The 23,634-nt window shown below is 31.3% G+C and overlaps 6 protein-coding genes across 9 annotated transcripts in view; 3 read left to right on the top strand and 3 right to left on the bottom strand.

The window, feature by feature from the left end:
• Positions 1–7,220, top strand: part of LOC107622357 (uncharacterized) — a 36,252-nt gene extending 29,032 nt beyond the window's left edge. Inside the window, exon 25 of the transcript XR_015902680.1 lies at positions 7,107–7,220. The gene's annotated coding sequence lies outside the window, so the exon portion shown is untranslated. The remainder of the gene's footprint in view (positions 1–7,106) is intronic.
• On the bottom strand, positions 1,941–6,520 carry LOC110268320 (uncharacterized). The gene is made up of 13 exons (XM_088501736.1): positions 6,483–6,520; positions 5,573–5,710; positions 5,362–5,463; positions 5,202–5,284; positions 4,982–5,079; positions 4,059–4,190; positions 3,816–3,922; positions 2,762–3,119; positions 2,616–2,669; positions 2,438–2,527; positions 2,274–2,360; positions 2,098–2,160; positions 1,941–2,009 (listed from the first exon to the last, which is right to left on the bottom strand). Exons 1-13 carry the CDS (start codon positions 6,518–6,520, stop codon positions 1,941–1,943), a joined length of 1,419 nt encoding a protein of 472 aa, XP_088357862.1.
• Positions 7,221–7,282: 62 nt separating the features above from the next.
• Positions 7,283–11,997, bottom strand: LOC107621852 (uncharacterized). 2 transcript variants are annotated; one of them, XM_088502691.1, is made up of 14 exons: positions 11,895–11,997; positions 11,422–11,593; positions 11,103–11,238; positions 10,892–10,993; positions 10,732–10,814; positions 10,512–10,609; positions 9,590–9,721; positions 9,351–9,457; positions 8,297–8,654; positions 8,151–8,204; positions 7,973–8,062; positions 7,809–7,895; positions 7,633–7,695; positions 7,283–7,544 (listed from the first exon to the last, which is right to left on the bottom strand). In XM_088502691.1, the coding sequence occupies exons 2-14, from the start codon at positions 11,489–11,491 to the stop codon at positions 7,476–7,478; spliced, it is 1,449 nt and encodes a 482-aa protein (XP_088358817.1). In that variant the 5' UTR covers positions 11,492–11,593; positions 11,895–11,997; the 3' UTR covers positions 7,283–7,475. The 2 variants fall into 2 exon arrangements, with proteins under 2 accessions (XP_088358817.1, XP_020970034.2); XM_021114375.2 differs by lacking the exon at positions 11,895–11,997 and having other exon boundaries at positions 11,422–11,633.
• A 1,382-nt stretch (positions 11,998–13,379) lies between these two features.
• Positions 13,380–15,297, bottom strand: LOC107622460 (HMG1/2-like protein). 2 transcript variants are annotated; one of them, XM_088502695.1, is made up of 8 exons: positions 14,969–15,297; positions 14,719–14,852; positions 14,424–14,522; positions 14,280–14,337; positions 14,120–14,164; positions 13,910–13,990; positions 13,761–13,835; positions 13,380–13,655 (listed from the first exon to the last, which is right to left on the bottom strand). In XM_088502695.1, exons 2-8 carry the CDS (start codon positions 14,757–14,759, stop codon positions 13,635–13,637), a joined length of 420 nt encoding a protein of 139 aa, XP_088358821.1. In that variant the 5' UTR covers positions 14,760–14,852; positions 14,969–15,297; the 3' UTR covers positions 13,380–13,634. The 2 variants fall into 2 exon arrangements, with proteins under 2 accessions (XP_088358821.1, XP_088358822.1); XM_088502696.1 differs by having other exon boundaries at positions 14,719–14,849; positions 14,969–15,246.
• A 321-nt stretch (positions 15,298–15,618) lies between these two features.
• On the top strand, positions 15,619–19,276 carry LOC107622457 (protein GET1). Its single transcript, XM_016324353.3, has 7 exons — positions 15,619–15,807; positions 16,275–16,354; positions 16,881–16,951; positions 17,928–17,986; positions 18,071–18,152; positions 18,424–18,473; positions 18,811–19,276. The coding sequence occupies exons 1-7, from the start codon at positions 15,694–15,696 to the stop codon at positions 18,883–18,885; spliced, it is 531 nt and encodes a 176-aa protein (XP_016179839.1). The 5' UTR covers positions 15,619–15,693; the 3' UTR covers positions 18,886–19,276.
• A 1,502-nt stretch (positions 19,277–20,778) lies between these two features.
• On the top strand, positions 20,779–22,867 carry LOC107622458 (RNA-binding (RRM/RBD/RNP motifs) family protein). 2 transcript variants are annotated; one of them, XM_016324355.3, is made up of 2 exons: positions 20,779–21,060; positions 21,886–22,867. In XM_016324355.3, exons 1-2 carry the CDS (start codon positions 21,044–21,046, stop codon positions 22,664–22,666), a joined length of 798 nt encoding a protein of 265 aa, XP_016179841.1. In that variant the 5' UTR covers positions 20,779–21,043; the 3' UTR covers positions 22,667–22,867. The 2 variants fall into 2 exon arrangements, with proteins under 2 accessions (XP_016179841.1, XP_016179840.1); XM_016324354.3 differs by having other exon boundaries at positions 20,805–21,060; positions 21,975–22,867.
• Positions 22,868–23,634: the final 767 nt, after the last annotated feature.

Genomic DNA, 23,634 nt, shown 5'->3' on the forward strand with positions numbered 1-23,634 from the left:
TATGTATTTATTGATAATGTAGATGAATGATATATATGCGGTTTCTGTTTTTCATCACAAAGGCCATTTTAGTATAACACCCAATAAAACTCTTGTGTATGTTAATGAAAAATTTGAAAAATTTTCGAAAAAGGACTTAGACTTCGTGAATTTTGGGGATTTGGTAACATTATTTAAGGGTCTGAGTTATGCATCCTATATGCGAGTTTATTGGTATGACCCAACAAGCAGTGATATTGAGTCTGGATTGCACATTCTGGGAGGAGATGAAGGAATTAATAAACTTCGAGAGAACAAGTTAAGAAATTCAATCACCGATGAATTTTACATATACTTCGACCACCCCGTTGATGAGTCAGAGATAATGAATAATACAAGAAAATAAGATGCTGCTGCAGAAAAGGGGCGAAAGAATTTGATGATCCATTTGATGTTGATAGCATCATGAGGGAAGTTTTAGTCATTATCATCAACAGAAGATGATGGGTATAAAAGTGAAGAAGACGAACTGTATAAACCTACTTCGATTGTGTTTGAAACTATTTCAGATGAGGATTATTCTAGCTTTAATGAGAAAGATGATGGGATGCAAAGAAAAAGAGAAGGTTGTGCCAAAGAAAAAGGTCAATGTGAAGCAAGTAAAAAAGACATAGTCAAGTGGAAGTAAAAAAGAAATTAGACCAAGGAGTGCAAGTGGAGTGATGCTAAAAGAACTATGTCTACTGTGAAGCCCAAAAGAATTAGGCCTATTGTGAAGCCCAAAGTAACTGGACCTACTGTAAAGTCCAATGGAACTAGGCCTGCTGTACATCCTAGAGAAGTTGTGCCTACTATGCAGCCCAATGATAGGCCTCCAATCGGCCTTTATGTAAATGAAGAGGATTTAGATGTTGATGACCCTATTTATCAGTATGAATTAGAGGATCTTCACACACCAATGTCTTCAGAAGATGAGGGATATAGACATGAATTTTCAGTATTTAATGATGAGTATGGATTTGGAGAGGCTAGATTTGAAGTTGGAACCAAGTTTGCAATCATTAATCGGTTCAAAGAGGTGGTAAGGAATATGTTCATATCTGAAGGGAGGAAACTTATCTAGATAAAAAATGATAAGGAAAGGGTGAGAGTTGGCTGCAGAGGCGAAGACTGTTCATGGTTGGCACATTTATCCTAAAATAACACACTATTATGCTTTCAAGTAAAGACTTACAAGTCATAGCATACCTGTGCAAAAAAATTAGGTAGTAATGCTGCTGATCAACACTGGATCAGTAAGAAAGTGGAGAAGTATGTTCTTTATTTCTCACATTTCACTCTTATGATTTGGCAGGGCATTAATGTTAAAACTACAGAAATGCAAGACACAGCAAAGTCATTTTCATCATTGGCAAATCAAGTGCTCCGAACAGCAGAACAAGATAGACGAAGTTCATAAAAGGCACTGAACAAGTGGATTCAGTTTACCCGGTTTTTGTTGGGAAAAAAACTTGTATTTAAGTTTGTTTTTTAGTTTTGTATATTCTCTTTAAAATTGTGATCCTTCCCTCACACAGATTTCTATTAGTTTCGGTTGTTATTCAGTCTTCAAATATTCACAAATAAATATACATGTAAAATAGCCGAGTTGATGAGAACAGGACCAAAATGAGCATTAAGAAATTGATCTAACAATCTTCCGAATAAGGTAAATTATTGGATTGATTCTTGAAACTTCAAACAAGCTAAGTAAAACATGAAAGAACCAAATTAAAATTTTAAAATCTATTAAGGTTAAAGACTTAAATTACAGGGTCACTATTTAAGAGTATAATATAACTGTAACACTTAATTATGAGAAAAATCACTAATCTAACAATACTCAATAACTGAAAATTCAAAGGATTATTCCAAAGTTAATCATGTACAAAATTAAATATTAATTAATTAGAAAAAAGAAACTAAGAAAGTAGTCCAAAAAGAGATACTGCACTCTCAACCTCTTCGAAATATCCCTTGCCTTTTCTCTCCTGAGACAAAATAAGTTTTAAGTATAAATTAGTTAATCAACATATTTTCATATATGGAGAAGATCACGGTGGAAAAAGAAAAAATCACCTCTGCAAATGTGCGCTTTTTGTTCATAAGTTTGGTCTTTGATTTATCAATAATTGACTTTGTCTGAAAGATAGAATCATGAAATGATAAAGTAAGCAAAAAAAATATATGTAAATAAAAAGATGAATTTAATAGTTATTTTTACTAATATGACGGTAAAAAAATTTTGACTATACCTGTTCTCGCTCTTTCTTTATTTGACTTTTTGTTAATAGTTCAGGATCTTTCCCTCGAGTACCAGGGAGATATACCTTTGCCTCAATCTGTTAGAAATGAAGTAAATTATTAGTAAATTCAAAAATTAAATTTATCCAAGAAAAACAAAACTCATTTTCCTAACCTTTTCAAAGGTAGGTTCATATAGGGTTGGAGTTTCTTCCTCTTCATAATAAGGTTCAAATGCAAATAATTCTTGAATGACTTCGTTTTCCTAATATAACAACGATAAAAAAAAATCATATACTTGATAATAAATAAGAGTTATTTATTAATTATGTAGTGATTTTTTAAAAGCTAACCATCAAATAATTTGAAAATTCTTCCTCTCCCAGAAAATTCTTGATGAATTTGAGCTATTCATAAAAGAAAAAAAATGTTAGAAATAAATCAAAATCAAAAACAAACTAGGACCAAGTAAACAATGAATAAGTATTGTTTAATATACCTGTGTAATTGAAGACCATGATGTTAGAATTAATTTTTGTTCATAAAATGTTTCATAATATTTTGGACGTTTATCTTCTTTAAAGTACATTAAGACGTCCCAGTCGGTTCTAGCAGCATTGTTGAACATTTGTTTCAGAGGAGGTGCAGTTTTAGCTTCCATTGAAGTACTCTCTAGTTGCTTCAAAATGATGTTTTTAATGTATTTTCTTAATCCATCATAAGACTCTGATAATAATTCTTCAGTTTTAACAAAAAATCTGTCAACTTTATCATACTCAAATATCAAAGCTAATGCTTCACCAGCAGCAACGCAAGTTGCATCTTCTTTGAGTAATGTCAAGAACCAAGAAATTACCCTGCATCAAGAATCATTAATTAAAGCAAAGTTAAATTGTGACAATTAAGATTGTATTGAGAATTTAATTTTCATGTATCGAAGAAGTAGGATGGTTTATGGACGAGGTCTGGTTTAATTAGATTTAAACCCGTTCCTAACAAAATATCAGGTCTATTTTGGCCCGACTCGAAAACAATTCGAAATAGATCGGATTAATTGGATGAATTCGATGTAAAATTAGTATATACAAATAAAAGTTTACTTTAAAAATTAAATTTAATAAATGTTATATTATATTTATACAAAATAAATTATTTTAAAATAAAAACAATACAATATAATTAAATAAATATTAATTGAAATATAAAAGTATAATATGACATTATTAATTTCACTTTAAAATATATATTTTTATAATAAAAAATAACTTCAGGATAGATCAAGTTCGAAAATAACTTCAGATAAAAATGACAACCCAAACCTGTCAAAATATGTTTTGAATTTGGGTTGAGTTTCGTGCTAAGTCTTTAGCATCCTTTACAAAAAAGTTTACAATTTTATAGAGAGATTCGATCATATATTATCACATTATAAAAAATGATTAACTTTTAAACTTATCCAATTATGTATTATCATATCTAAAAAAATTAATTTTTATATTTTTAATGCATCAAAATTAAAACTCTTATACAAGATAGAAAATTAATGGACTTACCCTTGCCAACAGAAGATGATTTCCAACCTATATACTCTTGTAAGTAAAAACATCCAACTATAAATTAATGTTGATAGAGTAGTAGCAGAGACTTGGTTTTTATGTGCCTTAAAAAAAAAAAAAAAGAAAGAAGAGAAAAGAAAAGCTTCCTAAGTAATAATAAATATATACAAAACAGATCATACTTCAATTAATAAAAATTTAACTAAAGATTTTTGAGTAAATAAAAATACGTGCACCAACCTTGGATTTAGGACAAATATATTCCCAAATCACTTGCATGGCTGCTTGAATTTCCACTGTATTGCTTGCACAGAAAAATGTGACTATGCCCAAACACTCTATAAGCGCAATAAAGCCACATGGTTCCAAAAGCTGCATAGAGATTAGGATTTTATTAAATTTCAAACATCTTTTCATATATTATATTTATTGGTTTATTTATTTATAATTTTTTTTAAATAAAATAAAAAAAATATTATTTTTTCCACACAATATTTGAACTTTAATGTTTCAAATACGATTTTTTCTAGAGCAAATTCGCCACACCCCGTCAAACTCTATAAAAAATTATATTGTTCGTCTTATTTCTGGCAAATTTCACTCAAATTTTGTAAAATCCACATTTTTAATCCATATCATCGTCTCCAAAATAGTATATAGATCTTCAAACAGTATATAGGAATACACAAAAATACAAAGACAACATAGATGGCTTCTTCAAAGATATTTTTTAATTATAAATTTAAAAAAACAAGTCATATTTAACGATGACACCCATTATCGTCTTAAAAGATACACAGGTACACTAGAATAAGCCATATTTAACAATGATTTTTTTAATTATAAATTTAAAAAATAACTATTTCCCAAAAATAAAATACGACTTATTCTTGTATACTTTTGTGTACTCTCATGTACTCTAGAGACGATGATAATGGTTACCATTGTTAACTTTTCAAACTCAATATGATATATTTGAAGTGAAGTTTGCCAGAGGTAACTTGCCCAAATGCAAAAAAAAAAAAAATCGTATTTGAAGAATTAAAGTTCAAAAATCGTATTTGAAAAAATAATAATTTTTTTTTATTTTATTTTAGTGAAAAACTATTTATTTATTAATATTAACAACTTAAAAAACATTATGAAATTATATGTTAAAATACCTTGTTGGGAACTCGAAGCAGTTCAGTAACTAGAGAAGTTGTGTATCTGTATATTTCATCTGCATTCTCAGTCTCAACAACATATATTGCCAATAACCCTGAACTCATTTTTCATATAAATTAAAACATCAAATTAGGTCATAGTTATTGAGTAAGAAAAATAAAAGTCAATAAGCCTATTAAATATTATTATGATTGAGAAAAAGAGTTTAAGACGAACCAAGAGCTTGAGAAGCCAATTGTTTCTCTTTAGTCAAACCTTTTTTAAGGCAATTTAACATTTGGTCCAAGTAAGTGAGGAAGCTGTAAAAAAAAGCACTCATTAATAATTCAAATCTATTTAGGAAAATTGAACAAGAATTAATAGTATATAGCCTTACTAGTTTTCCAAAATACTGTCTAGAACTTCTTCATTTTCTTCTTGATCTCCGTCGTGAAAGATTTTAATAAAAGCCGATAATCCTTCCTCTCTAACACAAGCCCTTCAATAATAAAAGAAAACAAAAATGTACAATAATAAATATAAAAAATAAACGTATCATATAAAATATTTTTTTTAAATAAAAAAGAGAAAGAAAAAAAAAACCATACTTTTTATTTTCTAATTTTTCCATGCGACATGAAATGCGACGTGAGACAAGTGTCATTGGACCACGAATTCTAATAAGCTTAGGCCATGGTACCACACGAGTTTCTTCATCATCAATTTCATCGAATCTTTCTTTGCCTGTAAAATAACATTCCAATCAAGAATTAAACTAAAGTAATAACTTACACATTAACGCCAAGAAACGATAGTTCAAATAACATAGTCTTTCTATCTTCACCTAAAGATTTAGAATTGGAAACTCTCTTAACTTTGAAAAAAAAAAACAAAAGAGGAATAAATTGTGGAAGCAATACTGCACATGTGGAATAACAATTTGAAAAAGAGGAACACGTAAATGTAAATTGTGGAAGAAGTACTCCACATGTAAAATAACAATTTATGATTTGATAATGAAATATTGCAATCGATAGTATATAAGAAACAATAATTTTAAATGCACATTAATTTTGGTTGTGAGTGTTGGACAGAACCGTTTACAAAAGAGGAATAAATAAACTTGTGCTACTTGCAATGAGTTCACAATTAAAATGTTATTATTTATAACAAATAAATAGGGTTATTGAAAATGATATTGAACAATGAGAAGAGTAAACGGCAAAGTTGAAAATCTTTTGGAAGATACTTGAGACAAATTTCCTACGTTGGCGGCACCGAATTGTGACGTTGGTCTGAGACCAAGAATTGAGCTCTAGCAGGAAACCACAAGAGGAGGAATGGAGTTTGACTGGTTTCTGTAATTTATGCAATACGGCTCCGTCGGAGATGGACATCTCGATGTACAATTTGTTTTGAGAAAAAAACAATGGCTCATGGGATTGGGAGAGGATGGAGGAAATAGGATCTTGGTACGGAGAAGTGCTAAGAGGGTGAGGGTTTGAGAAAGGAAATAAGCTCTTTGGTTTTGAGAGCTTTTTGTTGGGGTAAATCATAAATGTTAATTTGTGTTTTTGTTGTTTTAGAAATAAGGATTGACTTGGAAAAAGTTAATTTGTTGGTTTTTATTGTGTTTTTTAGTTTTTTTTTTTTGTGTCTTTTTATGTGAAAATAAAAGTTGATTTGACAAGATTTGAGTGGTGGATTCTAAAATTTTGCCAGTAAGCATTGGTGCTGACATGACGTTAGTAGAAGAAGAGAAATAACTTAGAAGTAATGTGGGTAAACCTATGTACCTACTTTTATATATTAAGAATAGATGCTGCTGATCAACACTGGATCAGTAAAAAAGTGGAGAAATATGTTCTTCATTTTTCACATTTCACTCTTATGATTTGGCAGGGCATTAATGTTAAAACTACAGAAATGCAAGACGCAGCAAAGTCATTTTCATCATTGACAAATCAAGTGCTCCTAACAACAGAACAAGATAGACGAAGTTCATAAAAGGCACTCAACAAGTGGATTCAGTTTACCCGATTTTTGTTGGGAAAAAAACTTGTATTTAAGTTTGTTTTATAGTTTTGTATATTCTCTTTAGAATTGTGATCCTTTCCTCACACACATTTCTATTAGTTTCAGTTGTTATTCAGTGTTCAAATATTCACAAATAAATATACATGTAAAATAGCCGAGTTGATGAGAACAGGACCAAAATGAGCATTAAGAAATTGATCTAACAATCTTACGAATAAGGTAAATTATTAGATTGATTCTTGAAACTTCAAACAAGCTAAGTAAAACATGAAAGAACCAAATTAAAATTTTAAAATCTATTAAGGTTAAAGACTTAAATTACAGGGTCACTGTTTAAGAGTATAATATAACTACAGCATTCTTAATTATGAGAAAAATCACTAACCTAACAATACTCAATAACTGAAAATTCAAAGGATTATTCCAAAGTTAATCATGTACAAAATTAAATATTAATTAATTAGAAAAAAGAAACTAAGAAAGTAGTCCAAAAAGAGATACTGCACTCTCAACCTCTTCGAAATATCCCTTGCCTTTTCTCTCCTGAGACAAAATAAGTTTTAAGTATAAATTAGTTAATCAACATATTTTCATATATGGAGAAGATCACGGTGGAAAAAGAAAAAATCACCTCTGCAAATGTGCGCTTTTTGTTCATAAGTTTGGTCTTTGATTTATCAATAATTGACTTTGTCTGAAAGATAGAATCATGAAATGATAAAGTAAGCAAAAAAAATATATGTAAATAAAAAGATGAATTTAATAGTTATTTTTACTAATATGACGGTAAAAAAAGTTTGACTATACCTGTTCTCGCTCTTTCTTCATTTGACTTTTTGTTAATAGTTCAGGATCTTTCCCTCGAGTACCAAGGAGATATACCTTTGCCTCAATCTGTTAGAAATGAAGTAAATTATTAGTAAATTCAAAAATTAAATTTATCCAAGAAAAACAAAACTCATTTTCCTAACCTTTTCAAAGGTAGGTTCATATAGGGTTGGAGTTTCTTCCTCTTCATAATAAGGTTCAAATGCAAATAATTCTTGAATGACTTCGTTTTCCTAATATAACAACGATAAAAACAAATCAAATACTTGATAATAAATAAGAGTTATTTATTAATTATGTAGTGATTTTTTAAAAGCTAACCATCAAATAATTTGAAAATTCTTCTTCTCCCAGAAAATTCTTGATGAATTTGAGCTATTCATAAAAGAGAAAAAATGTTAGAAATAAATCAAAATCAAGAACAAACTAGGACCAAGTAAACAATGAATAAGTATTGTTTAATATACCTGTGTAATTGAAGACCATGATGTTAGAATTAATTTTTGTTCATAAAATGTTTCATAATATTTTGGACGTTTATCTTCCTTAAAGTACATTAAGACGTCCCAGTCGGTTCTAGCAGCATTGTTGAACATTTGTTTCAGAGGAGGTGCAGTTTTAGCTTCCATTGAAGTACTCTCTAGTTGCTTCAAAATGATGTTTTTAATGTATTTTCTTAATCCATCATAAGACTCTGATAATAATTCTTCAGTTTTAACAAAAAATCTGTCAACTTTGTCATACTCAAATATCAAAGCTAATGCTTCACCAGCAGCAACGCAAGTTGCATCTTCTTTGAGTAATGTCAAGAACCAAGAAATTACCCTGCATCAAGAATCATTAATTAAAGCAAAGTTAAATTGTGACAATTAAGATTGTATTGAGGATTTAATTTTCATGTATCGAAGAAGTAGGATGGTTTATGGACGAGGTCTGGTTTAATTAGATTTAAACCCGTTCCTAACAAAATATCAGGTCTATTTTGACCCGACTCGAAAACAATTTGAAATAGATCGGATTAATTGGATGAATTCGATGTAAAATTAGTATATATAAATAAAAGTTTACTTTAAAAATTAAATTTAATAAATGTTATATTATATTTATACAAAATAAATTATTTTAAAATAAAAACAATACAATATAATTAAATAAATATTAATTGAAATATAAAAATATAATATGACATTATTAATTTCACTTTAAAATATATATTTTTATAATAAAAAATAACTTCGGGATAGATCAAGTTCGAAAATAACTTCAGATAAAAATGACAACCCAAACCTGTCAAAATATGTTTTGAATTTGGGTTGAGTTTCGTGCTAAGTCTTTAGCATCCTTTACAAAAAAGTTTACAATTTTATAGAGAGATTCGATCATATATTATCACATTATAAAAAATGATTAACTTTTAAACTTATCCAATTATGTATTATCATATCTAAAAAAATTAATTTTTATATTTTTAATGCATCAAAATTAAAACTCTTATACAAGATAGAAAATTAATGGACTTACCCTTGCCAACAGAAGATGATTTCCAACCTATATACTCTTGTAAGTAAAAACATCCAACTATAAATTAATGTTGATAGAGTAGTAGCAGAGATTTGGTTTTTATGTGCCTAAAAAAAAAAAAGAAAGAAGAGAAAAGAAAAGCTTCCTAAGTAATAATAAATATATACAAAACAGATCATACTTCAATTAATAAAAATTTAACTAAAGATTTTTGAGTAAATAAAAATACGTACACCAACCTTGGATTTAGGACAAATATATTCCCAAATCACTTGCATGGCTGCTTGAATTTCCACTGTATTGCTTGCACAGAAAAATGTGACTATGGCCAAACACTCTATAAGCGCAATAAAGCCACATGGTTCCAAAAGCTGCATAGAGATTAGGATTTTATTAAATTTCAAACATCTTTTCATATATTATATTTATTGGTTTATTTATTTATAATTCTTTTTTAAATAAAATAAAAAATATTATTTTTTCAACACAATATTTGAACTTTAATGTTTCAAATACGATTTTTTCTAGAGCAAATTCGCCACACTCCGTCAAACTCTATAAAAAATTATATTGTTCGTCTTATTTCTGGCAAATTTCACTCAAATTTTGTAAAATTTACATTTTTAATCCATATCATCGTCTCCAAAATAGTATATAGATCTTCAAACAGTATATAGGAATACACAAAAATACAAAGACAACATAGATGGCTTCTTCAAAGATTTTTTTTAATTATAAATTTAAAAAAACAAGTCATATTTAACGATGACACCCATTATCGTCTTAAAAGATACACAGGTACACTAGAATAAGCCATATTTAACAATAATTTTTTTAATTATAAATTTAAAAAATAACTATTTCCCAAAAATAAAATACGACTTATTCTTGTATACTTTTGTGTACTCTCATGTACTCTAGAGACGATGATAGTAGTTACCATTGTTAACTTTTCAAACTCAATATGATATATTTGAAGTGAAGTTTGCCAGAGGTAACTTGCCCAAATGCAAAAAAAAAAAAAAATCGTATTTAAAGAATTAAAGTTCAAAAATCGTATTTGAAGAAATAATAATTTTTTTTATTTTATTTTAGTGAAAAACTATTTATTTATTAATATTAACAACTTAAAAAACATTATGAAATTATATGTTAAAATACCTTGTTGGGAACTCGAAGCAATTCAGTAACTAGAGAAGTTGTGTATCTGTATATTTCATCTGCATTCTCAGTCTCAACAACATATATTGCCAATAACCCTGAACTCATTTTTCATATAAATTAAAACATCAAATTAGGTCATAGTTATTGAGTAAGAAAAATAAAAGTCAATAAGCCTATTAAATATTATTATGATTGAGAAAAAGAGTTTAAGACGAACCAAGAGCTTGAGAAGCCAATTGTTTCTCTTTAGTCAAACCTTTTTTAAGGCAATTTAACATTTGGTCCAAGTAAGTGAGGAAGCTGTAAAAAAAAGCACTCATTAATAATTCAAATCTATTTAGGAAAATTGAACAAGAATTAATAGTATATAGCCTTACTAGTTTTCCAAAATACTGTCTAGAACTTCTTCATTTTCTTCTTGATCTCCGTCGTGAAAGATTTTAATAAAAGCCGATAATCCTTCCTCTCTAACACAAGCCCTTCAATAATAAAAGAAAACAAAAATGTACAATAATAAATATAAAAAATAAACGTATCATATAAAATATTTTTTTTAAATAAAAAAGAGAAAGAAAAAAAAAACCATACTTTTTATTTTCTAATTTTTCCATGCGACATGAAATGCGACGTGAGACAAGTGTCATTGGACCACGAATTCTAATAAGCTTAGGCCATGGTACCACACGAGTTTCTTCATCATCAATTTCATCGAATCTTTCTTTGCCTGTAAAATAACATTCCAATCAAGAATTAAACTAAAGTAATAACTTACACATTAACGCCAAGAAACGATAGTTCAAATAACGTAGTCTTTCTATCTTCACCTAAAGATTTAGAATTGGAAACTCTCTTAACTTTGAAAAAAAAAAAACAAAAAAACTGACCAAAACTGAGGTGATATAATTACCTTTCTTTCCCTTTGCAATTTTTTTCTCAGCTTTCCTCATCTGCACAGTATCTCTCTTGATCCCCACCATCTCCACTTGAATGAAGACAGACAACACAAATTGATTGAAGTTGAAGATTTTTAATGCGACTTGTGTGTAACAACAATCGCTTTCTTCACACTCTGCACAAAACTGTTGATGCGAGGAGGCGGAGACAGGAAGCACCGGACGATCAGCCACAACCGAGTTGAAGAAGATTGTTAGAATTTCAAAAAATTTAAAATATATATAGAGATAAAAAATTTAAAAATCGCTGCCTATATCTTTTATTTATTTAAGATAAGATAAGATAAGATAAATAAACAAAAGATTCAAGCAGTGAGTTCTAAATTTTAAACAGAACAAAAAGATATGATATGATAAACACAGAGATTTTAGGTGAAATTAAAAATTTTGAAGTGAATTTAATATTTTCACAATCTCCATTACCTACCTAGCGGAGTTGTTTTATCTAAGATAATAAACTTTGCTTCCGCCTCGTTGCATCGGCTGCTCCAGATTGAAGAACATCCTCTATCTCTACTTGGGAATAAAAGTTTGCAATCTTGGAGATTATCTATGTTGAGAATTTATTTATTTTTATTTTATTTTATTTTTTTCGTCTCAGATTGTGCAATGTTAGCTACTGTAAATAATCTCCTAAGGTGCATTAGAAACAAAAAATGGAAAAGTCTAGGGGCAGTAACTTTGTTAAATTCTGACCAGCATGTAACCAGCAAAAAAAAGTGAGCCATTGGATGAAATTTCACACAAATCTCACACCATTAAAACTATCGTTGATAGCTACTTGATAGTTATAAATCACAAAAAATACTAGCCCCCTAGCATTCCTCACAAAAAATTATTCAAGAAAAAATCTGATAATGCAGGAAACAAAGTCATTTTCGTCTGCACTAAGTGGATTCAATTTACCCAGTTTTTATTGGGAAAGCTTAAGTTTGTTCTATAGTGTTGTATATTCTCTTTAAAATTGTAATCCTTCCTTCGCACACATTTTTATTAGTTTTGGGTTGTTATTCAATGCTCAAGTATTAACAAACAAGTATACATGTAAATAAGCCAAGCTTATTAAAAAGAAAAGGAAAGACATGCCTATCCCTTACTTTCTTTGCTTGTGAAAAATTGTTAGTAGCATTACATAATAATATAGGTCACTAGAATTGATAAGATCCTTTGAAAGTTTGAAGTAATACAGAAGATGGGTCAGGAGAGGAGATCCGAACTCAGAATAGGTGATTCTCATTATCAAGTCAACATCGGATTGTCCAACCATTATTGTTGATGAGAACAGAAAAAAAATTAGCATTAAGAAACTGTTCATGTAGATCGGGAAAGAGTGGAGAAACTTGATCTAACAATCTTTTGAATAAGGTAAATTATTGCATTGATTCTTTAATCTTCAAATAAGCTAGTAAACATGAAAGAATCAAATTAAAATTTTAAAACAATTAAAGCCTAGTAAGCTTCGAAGCAAAAGCTCCTACTGAAGTCGTTGCTCAAATTATGAAATCTATTAAGGTTAAATACTCAATTACAGGATTACTGTTTAAGAATATAAAATAACTGCAGCGCTCTTAATTATGAGTAAAATGAAACATTACCACGTAAAACACAACAAAACTATTCACAAACAAAATGCAGCATATTAGGAGAATCGGTTCAGTGATTGTGGAAGCCCCCAACTCTACCGATACTAATATATTCTTTATCCGAAGGACAAAAGAACCATCTTGTGTGGAATCCTTGCGAGTATATGAAATTTTCAATTCTAAATAGTAAAATTAAAATGTAGTTCAAACTTCAGTTACTTCCATTTCAGTTTTCAGTTTTCACTGTGCTAAATTGGCGGCCTTTCACTGTGACAACAAACTAAATTAACTCAGGAAATTCAGAAAATTGATCGGCAAGAGAAAAAGTATAATAGAGAAACCAAGTATGTGATTGAAGATACTAGAGAGGTTAACTATAAGTACATAATCATGATACTATTAACCCTAATTAACATCATTCACTAATCTAAACCTAAAGAGAGAACATAACAAGAATTAAAAAGCTAATAATAAGCAAGATATTGGAATTGGGTAAGAATCCTATCGAATACTAAATAGAACCCTAATTATCCGAAAATGCTTCTCCCATTTCCATGTTAAGCTTCCCGTGTTACCAAGCAAATTCACTCATCATCATCATCATCCTACAGCAGCAGAGAACAAAATCATAATTAATACCAACCAAGGAAACATGTAAAAGCCATTAAAATTAAAGTACAAAAAGCAATCAGCATATATATTGATTCCACCTCATCATCATCATCATCATTTACTTCAGACTTTGACTTGTCAGATTCATCTTCCTCAGAAGCACCCTTACTCTCCTGAATACATAAAAACCAATCAATTACAAGGATTATTAAAATAGAAGTGTGACTACTAAAAATTATGTAGTTACCTGTTTTTTGTTGTAGGCTTGCATAGTCCTTTCATACTCCTCTTTCTTTTTCTCTGCCTTAGCCTGGTAGGGAGCTTTATCCTAAACCACAAGGTAATCAACAAATTAGGACCATAAAATATAAAAATACAATTACAAAAATAACAGAAAAAATCAATTACCAATCATAGAATAGCATCAAAAAGAGAAATTCAGAGTTAAAGTACTCACAGCATCAGACATTGATTTCCACCTGTCACCACCAGCCTTGCCAACCTAATTGAATTGAAGCAGCAACGGCAAAACAAGTTAAAATTCAAATAATTTGAAAACTCATTCAACATTTTTTAAAACAAGTACTGAACATAATTCCACGTAAATAAACACTCACAACTGCAACGGATTTGTTGTTTGGGTGCTCCTTCTTGTACTGTTCTCTGAACTCAGACCTGCAAAACGAAAACAAATCGATCTCAGCCAAAAACAGTTAAATCTCTAACACAAGCAAAGTAGCTAAACAATTTGGAAAACATACATGAAAACGAAGAAAGCGCTGGGAGGCCTCTTAGGCTTGTTAGGATCCTTAGCTTTCTTAGCCTGCTTCCTTCCCGTTCCAGCGCCCTTGCGCTTCAACCTGAAACCACACGTGACCGAGAAAATCACAAAATTTTCAGAAATCTATGTCGAAACAGCAAACTTCATACCACTAGAAATCAGATCTGAAAACAGAAGTTCCAGTATCGCAAAATACAATTTCGAAAACCTAGCATATCAAAGAGTGAAAACCAACTGAACAAATCCTTATTCAAAAAAAAAAAAAAAAAACTCACCGGTTATCAGCAGCTTTCGCGTCGGCTTTAACCTTCGGCATAGCGAATCGTGAAGACTCGAAATCGAACGAAGAACGAGTTGCGAAATCGCAGACTCAGTCCGAGTCAGAGCCGCAAGGGTTTCCGAGTCACTACTAAACGAAAAAAAAATAACAAATAAATAATAATAATAATAAACAAAGGCTCTCGAATAATTCTAGAGAGCGAAAACGAAAGCGAAATGGAAAGAGAGAAAGGAGAAAACACGAACGTGATTTCGTGAGAGAGTGCGTAGTGTTGTGTTGCGTTGTGAGAAAGAAGGGTTTGGGCGCGAGAATAAGAAGCCTGAGAGGGTAGGGGCAACGAAGAGAAAACGCTAACACAAAATTTTGGAATCGCGGAACATAAAATAAAATTGAAGTTTTGGGTTTACGCGGGATCTCTGAGATCTTCTGCCACGTCATCGATCCCCGTTATGCGAAATCATTGGCTCCCGATCCGCTTGTGCTTCCTCTGTGTGTGTGTTTTGGGCGGACGCCGAATCCATTTGGGAGAAAATAGCACTATTGCGTTGTGCTTTGAATGTTTGTGACGCGTGCTGTTAGGCGAGGGAAATTACCAGTTTGGGGTTTTTGGGGTTTGAGAATTTACCAAGTTGCCACGGGATAATGAGCAACGCGCCCACGCGAAGTTGACGTGTAGATATTCTGCCCCTTCCAAGGTCATGTTCGTAAATTCACCTTACAGATATTTCATAGCCTTTTTTAGGCTTATTACTTTATTAGAGTAGTAGAGTTAAAAAGGTCCAAGGTCAACGATTGTTGCTGCTGGATTTTTATTGGGCTTACTTTAAACTTTTTTGGAAAATTAAACGAAACTAGGCCCAAGTGACAGAAAAGTTTAACAATAAACAAAAAATTAAAACAAAAACACAGAAGAAGAAAGGATCGAAGTGAAAGAGCGGAAGCGTTTTTGTGATCGGAATCGAAGACGAAGATGATGGAAGCGGAAGCAAGTGAAGAACGACGAAGGTCGATAGCAGCACCTTTCATATTCTTCATCATTTTCGCTTTTCATTTCGGATCAAATTGGATCGAACGCCACAAAAAGGTTCTTCTCTCCATTTACGCTAATAATAATGCTTTCGGAGAAATAATTCTCGATTGGAATTTTTTTACGTTTAGCGATGATATATCTCATGCATAGTCCAGCTGAATAAAATGTCGTGCATGCTCTGTTCTGTTGTAAATTAAATAGGAAGAAGAATAACTTAATAGTATTGATATTGTTATGTTTATAGTTCTAGAGGTTATATGTCTCTAAGAATATATGAACTTAAATTTATCAGTTGTCAATCTTGTGCATTGTTGTTATGAAAATATTGTGCTGATTTGGATTATCTTTTAATGGGAACAACTACAATTGAGCTAAGCTCAATTCTATCTAACATGATTTTGAACTTTTCATGAGACATAGTGGACACTATTTTCGAATGCTTATCAGTTAGCATTATTTTCTGTTGGTAAGATATGTTGATTGCAACATTAAATTCCTTTGTTCGTATGCTTTTGCTGCAGAGTCGATCCGAGCAAGAAAAAGAGAACCAGATGCGAGCACAAATAAAACAACTTCTGAGGGAAGCAAGTACACTGTCACAGTAAGTAACTCATGCATTGGCCGTTGTCTCCACTATTGAAAGGAATTGATCATTGATAGAATTGAAATGATATATGTGGTATTTTATATTTGTTGTTTCTTGCATTGAAACATTTTTATTTGGCGCTTTAGGACTCAAGATTGAGTTGCTCAGCCATTCAGACTTGCTATTATATGATTGAAAGTGAAACTTTATTTATACTTGGTTTCTTTTCTTATGTGCTTGCTTAGTTTATGGCCATTGTAAGTGGAAGGGTAAATCTATCGTTTTGCCAGTATGTTCTCTGTGCCCTATGTTATAGATATTTTCGCTTTAAAAGTGAATGTTATAATAAGAATATTGAAACAAAATATATTGAAGTGGACAAGGGCCAATATGATAAAGAAATGTCTATATCATTGGCAACTGCCATAGATATTTCATTGCAACATCAGAAATTCATTGATCTAAATCTAATATAGGCTTAATTTCATATGTGTTCTTTTGTGATAGAATGTGTACATGAACCCATTGTTTGTCCTCTCAGGCCAGCCACCTTTGCCCAGGCAGCAAAACTCAGAAGACAAGCAGCTGCTAAAGAGAGAGAACTTGCTAAGTGTGAGTTATATCTTGCTGCAATTCATTTTTGATGTTGTATTTTATGCAGATGTAGATTGAGTGATTGACACAATGAAGAGCTATAATGTTAAATCTTTGAACTTCTACATCGAAATAAAGAAAATTATAGTTCTAAATATGTTCTTAAATTTTGGAAGCAACAAGTAGTAACTGAAAATGAGAAGGCTGTATGCTGTAATTATTCAAGTTGTTCAATTTAAACAATATGTTGCTGAAAAATTGAAACAAGGTCATCTAAATAAATATACACTTTTTCATATATAAAATAAAAGGTATGATTTTAAACTCATTAAATGTGTACTCTTTTGTATTACAGTATTTTTATAATAGATGCTAAGGAGTTAAAGATAATTTTTATATCCTTTCCATTTTTATATCAACTTCTTTTTTCTCTGTTGTTTCATATCTTTTTGCTGGATTTTCTGTGTTTTGGGAGGATTTTCTTTGCCCTTTCATGATGTATGATGTATGTCGCATAGCACAACAGAAGAAAGGGAACAATAAGAATTTTTTGAGTGATTGTGAAAGGAATGCAGGACAGTATAAAAAAGTGGTAAACAAAACTCTAGTTCCAGAATCCCATTTTCAAATTCTAATATTGAAGTACTTTACAATTCTTAGATAAACCACAGCCTGATTGTCGAGCAATCAAGTTATTGTAAAATCCCTGCTAATCCCAACAATTGAAATATCAAACAATTGTCCCCCCTGTAAAATACCTGAAAGTGTGCAATTAATGATATCTTCTCAGTAATGTAGTCACATAATCCGTTATGCATAAAATAGTGGAAATTCTTGTGCATGTATACTGTAAAACTGCCGTAGGTGTTTCCTACTTCATAAATCTAGCATTTATATTCATTTTTCATTTCAACATCTTTACGTATTATTTCGGTGGATAGTTTCTTGTTCATGTAGATTGAAAGATTATAATTTATTTTATATTAATCTGCAGGTCAAAATTTACAGAACAAGGATAATGCATTGTATTCAAAAGTTCTGCTCATCGCAAGGGTATTTTCAAATCAATATTTGTTTTGTAGTTTGTTTATTTTATTTCTGTATGCTGATAAAATACTATCTGGATATGCTGTGTAGGTTTTAACATATTTCGTTCTGCTTATCTGGTTTTGGAGTGTTCCTGTGGCTACCATATCTCAACAACTTGTGCAACCATTTGGTAAATGCAATTACGATTATTGCTTCAAATTTTCTAGGTTATAATATGGCATTATTGCCCATTTGTGTTTTGTTTATAAAAAAAGGAATAAGACCTAGAAGGTTTATTAGCTTTTCATGTGAAAAAATCAAATTCGGCTTTCTTATTTTTCTTGGATTTCTGATATTCTTTCCCAAGGATGTCATAGCTGACAACTTTCCTACCTCATCTTTTATTAATAGCAAAAGTACATAACACTAAGGTTTTGTTTTGTGTTCTGAACTTTTTTCAGGAAGATTATTATCTTGGAGGACTGGTGGGTTTCAAAATGGCAATGTTATTGTAAGTAATTGCGAGTATCTTTCCTTACATGCATATTTCTTCAAATGAAGTGATATTTTAAGGCAATGCAAAGGAGAAAATCGATATCAGCTTTATACTTTGCATTTGCATGGGTTAGGGTACTTCAAAATCCAAATAATTTTGGTACACATTTTGCAGTAATTTTTTACTTTGGGGTATGTTTGATTAAAAGGTTAAAGTGTAGGAGATTTAACTTTACAATTTACCTATTTACGTGGCGTATGATACAATGCAATCGTGTTGTCTACACTATGCATTCTACTAGCAGTTGGTTTCTAAATGTAATTGCCAACTTTCTTTTTAAATATCGTTGCAGATTGGGATTATACCTTGGCTAATAGTATCTACCAGGGTTAGCAAAGTTATTTGTAGACTCGTCTATTTTAAATAGATTTTTGCGATCTTCAACTACAATGCTGGAAAATCACAAGCTCCCTTGACTAGTATCATGGATCTGAAAATGGAAAGAATGAAAAGTTAATAGATTTGTACACCATGACTGGGCTCCCTTTTTCTTTTCTTTTTTTCCAACATTGGATGGTCAGTTGTAAGCAAAGTTATCAAACTCTAAGACTTAACTTGTAAATTCTTTAGTTTCCAAATTCGGTTTATGAGCTTATAGGTTGATTTTTATGATTTCCACTAGTTTAGAAACTTTATTTTGATAACCTTGGCTGTAAGTATTCCATTTCTTTTGCTTTTGAGCAGAGGCCACTGAGTAAGATCCATTCTGCATTTGCATGTTATATGATAGCCATTACCTTGCTGGGTTCTTTTTGTTTCTTCTTGTATCTTAGACCTTATCAAGGAATTTTGTCATTTGATTCATCTTGAATTGCAATTTGCAAAAGCTTCAGTGGCATTCTGTTCTGTTCACTCCAGCCGGATTAGCAATCATTTTACGCAGTTACAAGATGTGTTAAGATGCTGTTATCATATAGAACAGTTTAAAGATACTTTTTCACCAACAGGTTCAGCAATGTCCTTTTGATGCTTAGAGTTTCTTAGAATTTAGCTAATATCTTAAGTGCAGTGTTTGGCTCATATCCCTATGATAAAGTGTTCTTTTGAAGGACTGACTAGTAGATACTTGACAAGCTTATTCCTATAATTTTTAAAAGTGTTTGTCTAACTTATTAAAATGGATTAAAAATTAATATTTAATTTTAAAAATATAAAAATAGATAATTATTAAATATTCAAAATTTGTCGTAAAAAGTAAGTTACACATCAAGTTATAAGCATCATATCATTTACCACTTGACAAATAACAATTGACATCATATGCCACTTGACAAATGACAATTGACATCATATGATTAAACCAGTTTCAATCTATGTGCATATGATAGTCTCTCGGATGTATTTCATATCACTAAACGAAACACTAAATTCAGGTGTGTAATTGAAGTACTATAATCTCTCGGATGTATTTCATATCACTAGTTTAACCATGATAGTTTTTTTTTTCTTTTTACCCAAGATATGAAGACTCGAACTCGCAACTTCTTAGATGAGTATGGGAAAATTATGCCGTTTGAGCTATTACTCATTGGCAATCATGATAGTTTCTATTACAATATGTATATAAAATATAAGATATGGAGATACTATAATTTATAGAAGTGTTTGTGCTTTATAAACTAATAGAATAGTAAATATTCTAGTTAAGTTTTTTAGAAGGATGATTCAAGAATTTGGGACAAATATCTTGATGGAATCATGAAAGGATTCAATCTTGGAGTTGGATAGAATGTTTCTTATTAGAAAGAATTAAATAAATTAAACAAGAGTGGTTCACAATTTCAATGGCTCAATTGGCTATGTGAAAGGGTGTTGGAGTAAGAGGTACTTTAAAGCGAAAAAAATAAAATAAAAATAACATATTAAATAGACTAACTACTATTAATTTAAGAGCAATGCTAGGGCCAGCAACATTTGTGATTGGTAGCCATCAACTAGCCATCAATAATGATTTGATGGTGTGAGATTGGTGTGAGATTTCATCCAATGGCTCACTTTTTTATATACTGGCCAAAATGCAATAAAATTGCTTGCTCCCTAAACTTTTCCTTAATTTATAGTTGTTTAATTTTTTTTATCATGTGTGAGACTATAAATTTTATTATTTCAATTTAATAATGATTAGATTTTTACTTATTTTAAATTTTTTATTTTAAAAAAATTTGATCCAGAGTAGAATATTTAAAAAATAAAAAAATTAAAAAAAAAAGATCCAAACCAATAAATAACTTCCAAATCAACCACAGAAAATATTAATAATAAAAACAAAATAACATAAGCATAACGAACACACAAACACAATAAAAAACTCTCCGGGGAAGGGTGCGCAGTGTTCCACCACGAAGAAGCTCGTTAACGTTATTGTAACCCTAACTAGGGTTTCTTTTTTCTTTCTCGCGTTCCATTTTCTTTTTGGATTCTTCATTGGATTTGGGGATTTTCGTCCAATCGCAGCACTGGATCCGTATCGTTTTCCTCCGTCAACCGACCCTCCCTTTGCTCGATCGTTCGGCGATCTCGGTAACATGTACGGTCCGAGAGGGTAAGGCTGCCATAACTTTATCACTTTTTGTTTCCGTCTCTATTTGATTCGAATTTCCGTTTATTGTACCATTATGCTGAGCTCAAATTCCTTTTTTTTCTGCTCGATTTTGTTCTCTGTGTGTTTTTTTTTTATTGTTTTGATATTAATCTGGAGTTAGGTTTCTGGTGGCGATGCTTATCTGATTTGAGGTTGTGTTTTTGTGCATCTGAGTTTTGAAAAGGAAAAGATCATTCTTTTAAGTTTTTTGCAGTGATATTCTTATCAATTTTTTTTTTTTTAATTAGAGGGAAGAGTGGCTGTGTTAAATGAGAGAAGTAGTTTTATTTACATGTGAGCTAGAATCTGATAGAGGAGTGGATTTTGGCTATGTATATCAATTTTACGTATAGAGCTATGTTTTTTGGATAATCTATATCCCATGTGCTGATTTAATTTACCTATGTATTTTGTGATTCTTACTGAAAAATTAATAGGGAATAACCGACCCTTTTTTGTTTGTGTTGATTTTATATACATCTTTGATTAGCTCCCTTTGGCTTTGTTAGTTTAAGGGTAGGTATCTCTACTGTTAACTTTGAGTCGCATTCTCTGAAAGATATATGTTTGTGGACCTTTTATTGGTAATAGTGTGTTCTATTGGTATAGCTAGTTGATATATAGTTACTGCCTTCTATATTGTTTGGTTTTGGGAGTTTTAATCAATATGATATATTTTATTACATTAGGAATTAGAATTAGGTGCCAGGGAAAGTGTGGGTTGGGTTTGGCTTTATTAACATGTTGAGTGGGGGATTTTTTTTTTATGGGTATGGAAATTTGAAGGGCAATGTTGGGAAGCGGGGGGGTTTCGGACGGGTACGAGGTTGGCTCAAAGAGACAAAGAATGATGGAATCCAATCCATACTTCGCAGTGAGCAGCGGAACAGGCAGCTTTCAACCCTATGGATACGGTGGTGGCTTCCAGCCCCCTCCTCCATTTCCTGTGGTTCGTCTCAGGGGACTTCCATTCAACTGCACTGACATTGACATCCTGAAGTTCTTTGCTGGACTGACCATTGTGGATGTGTTGCTTGTCAACAAGAGTGGACGATTCTCAGGAGAGGCCTTTGTAGTCTTTGCAGGAGCAATGCAGGTTGAATTTGCTCTACAGAGAGACCGGCAGAACATGGGTCGCAGATATGTGGAAGTCTTCAGGTGCAAGAAGCAAGATTACTACAATGCTGTTGCATCTGAGGTCAATTATGAAGGAATATACGATAATGACTACCATGGAAGCCCTCCTCCATCTCGGACCAAAAGGTTCAGCGATAAAGATCAGATGGAGTACACTGAGATATTGAAGATGCGTGGACTTCCATTTTCAGCTACTAAAGCTCAAATTATTGATTTTTTTAAAGATTTCAAGCTGATAGAAGATAGGGTACACATTGCTTGTCGCCCAGATGGAAAAGCTACTGGAGAGGCTTATGTGGAGTTTGTTTCCCCCGACGAGGCCAAGAGAGCAATGTGCAAGGATAAAATGACAATTGGATCAAGGTACGTGGAGTTGTTTCCTTCGACAACAGATGAAGCTAGGCGGGCAGAGTCAAGATCAAGGCAGTAACAGATATACACTTCTGCTAGGGACTGTGTATCTTACTTTAGGTCCTGAAACATTGTTATATTTTCTGGTACTATTACTACACTGTTTAGTTTTAGATTATGGTGCTTATGGTATTAGTTCAACTTGCTAGCTAATATTTCAATGTCTCTGAATTGCATGCATTAATTTATGATTAATAGATAAGATCCTTAACAGTGGTCATTAGTGGACTGTTCTCTAGAATTAAACAGTTTAGTTGTGTATGTCACAATCAAGATTTTGATTGGAACTATATGCCTGCCTGCCTCACAGACTGGCCATCGACCAAAACTTACTTCGATCTGCATGTGGCTCGACGAATGTGGTGCAGTAGTGTGCCATTATACAGACCAAAACTTACTTCGATCTGCATGTGGCTCGACGAATGTGGTGCAGTAGTGTGCCATTTTACAGAACCCATGTTAACCTAACTGTTTCATGAGTTTTGCTTAGGCCTGCCCAATAAAAAAGGGCTCACATGCTAATTACCAGTTTGGTTTTTCTTTTTATTTAGTGTCCTTTTAAGATATTTTGAACTGAATAGTGAAATCAGGAATGGGCTTATCGACATCGATAATCCTGTCTTAATGTTGAAACTACTGAAAATAGAAATCGAAATCGAAGTGGTTGTAAACCTTGTGTATGCACCAATATCTCACTGCTGGAATTACTGTCACTAGTTACTAGCTGGGGGAGAATTTATGTTTTACATAAAAATAGTTGTTTCCAAAGTACATTATAGCCTCAAACAGATTCTTCAAAGATTGTGACCTAACTTGCTGTCAACCCTCAACTGAATTCAGGTCCGTTTGGGAAGTTTCAAAAGTAATTTTTTTGAGTTTTTGACTTATGAAAAGTAGTAGTATTAATGTTTTTGTAATTTTTTAAGAAGCTATTTAGGAGCTTATAAAGAAGTTAAAAAAATGACTTCTCTCATAATATTACTATTT

The sequence above is a fragment of the Arachis ipaensis genome, chromosome B10, assembly GCF_059453495.1.
Source record: "Arachis ipaensis isolate K30076 ecotype BB chromosome B10, ASM5945349v1, whole genome shotgun sequence".
Lineage (NCBI taxonomy): Eukaryota > Viridiplantae > Streptophyta > Magnoliopsida > Fabales > Fabaceae > Arachis > Arachis ipaensis.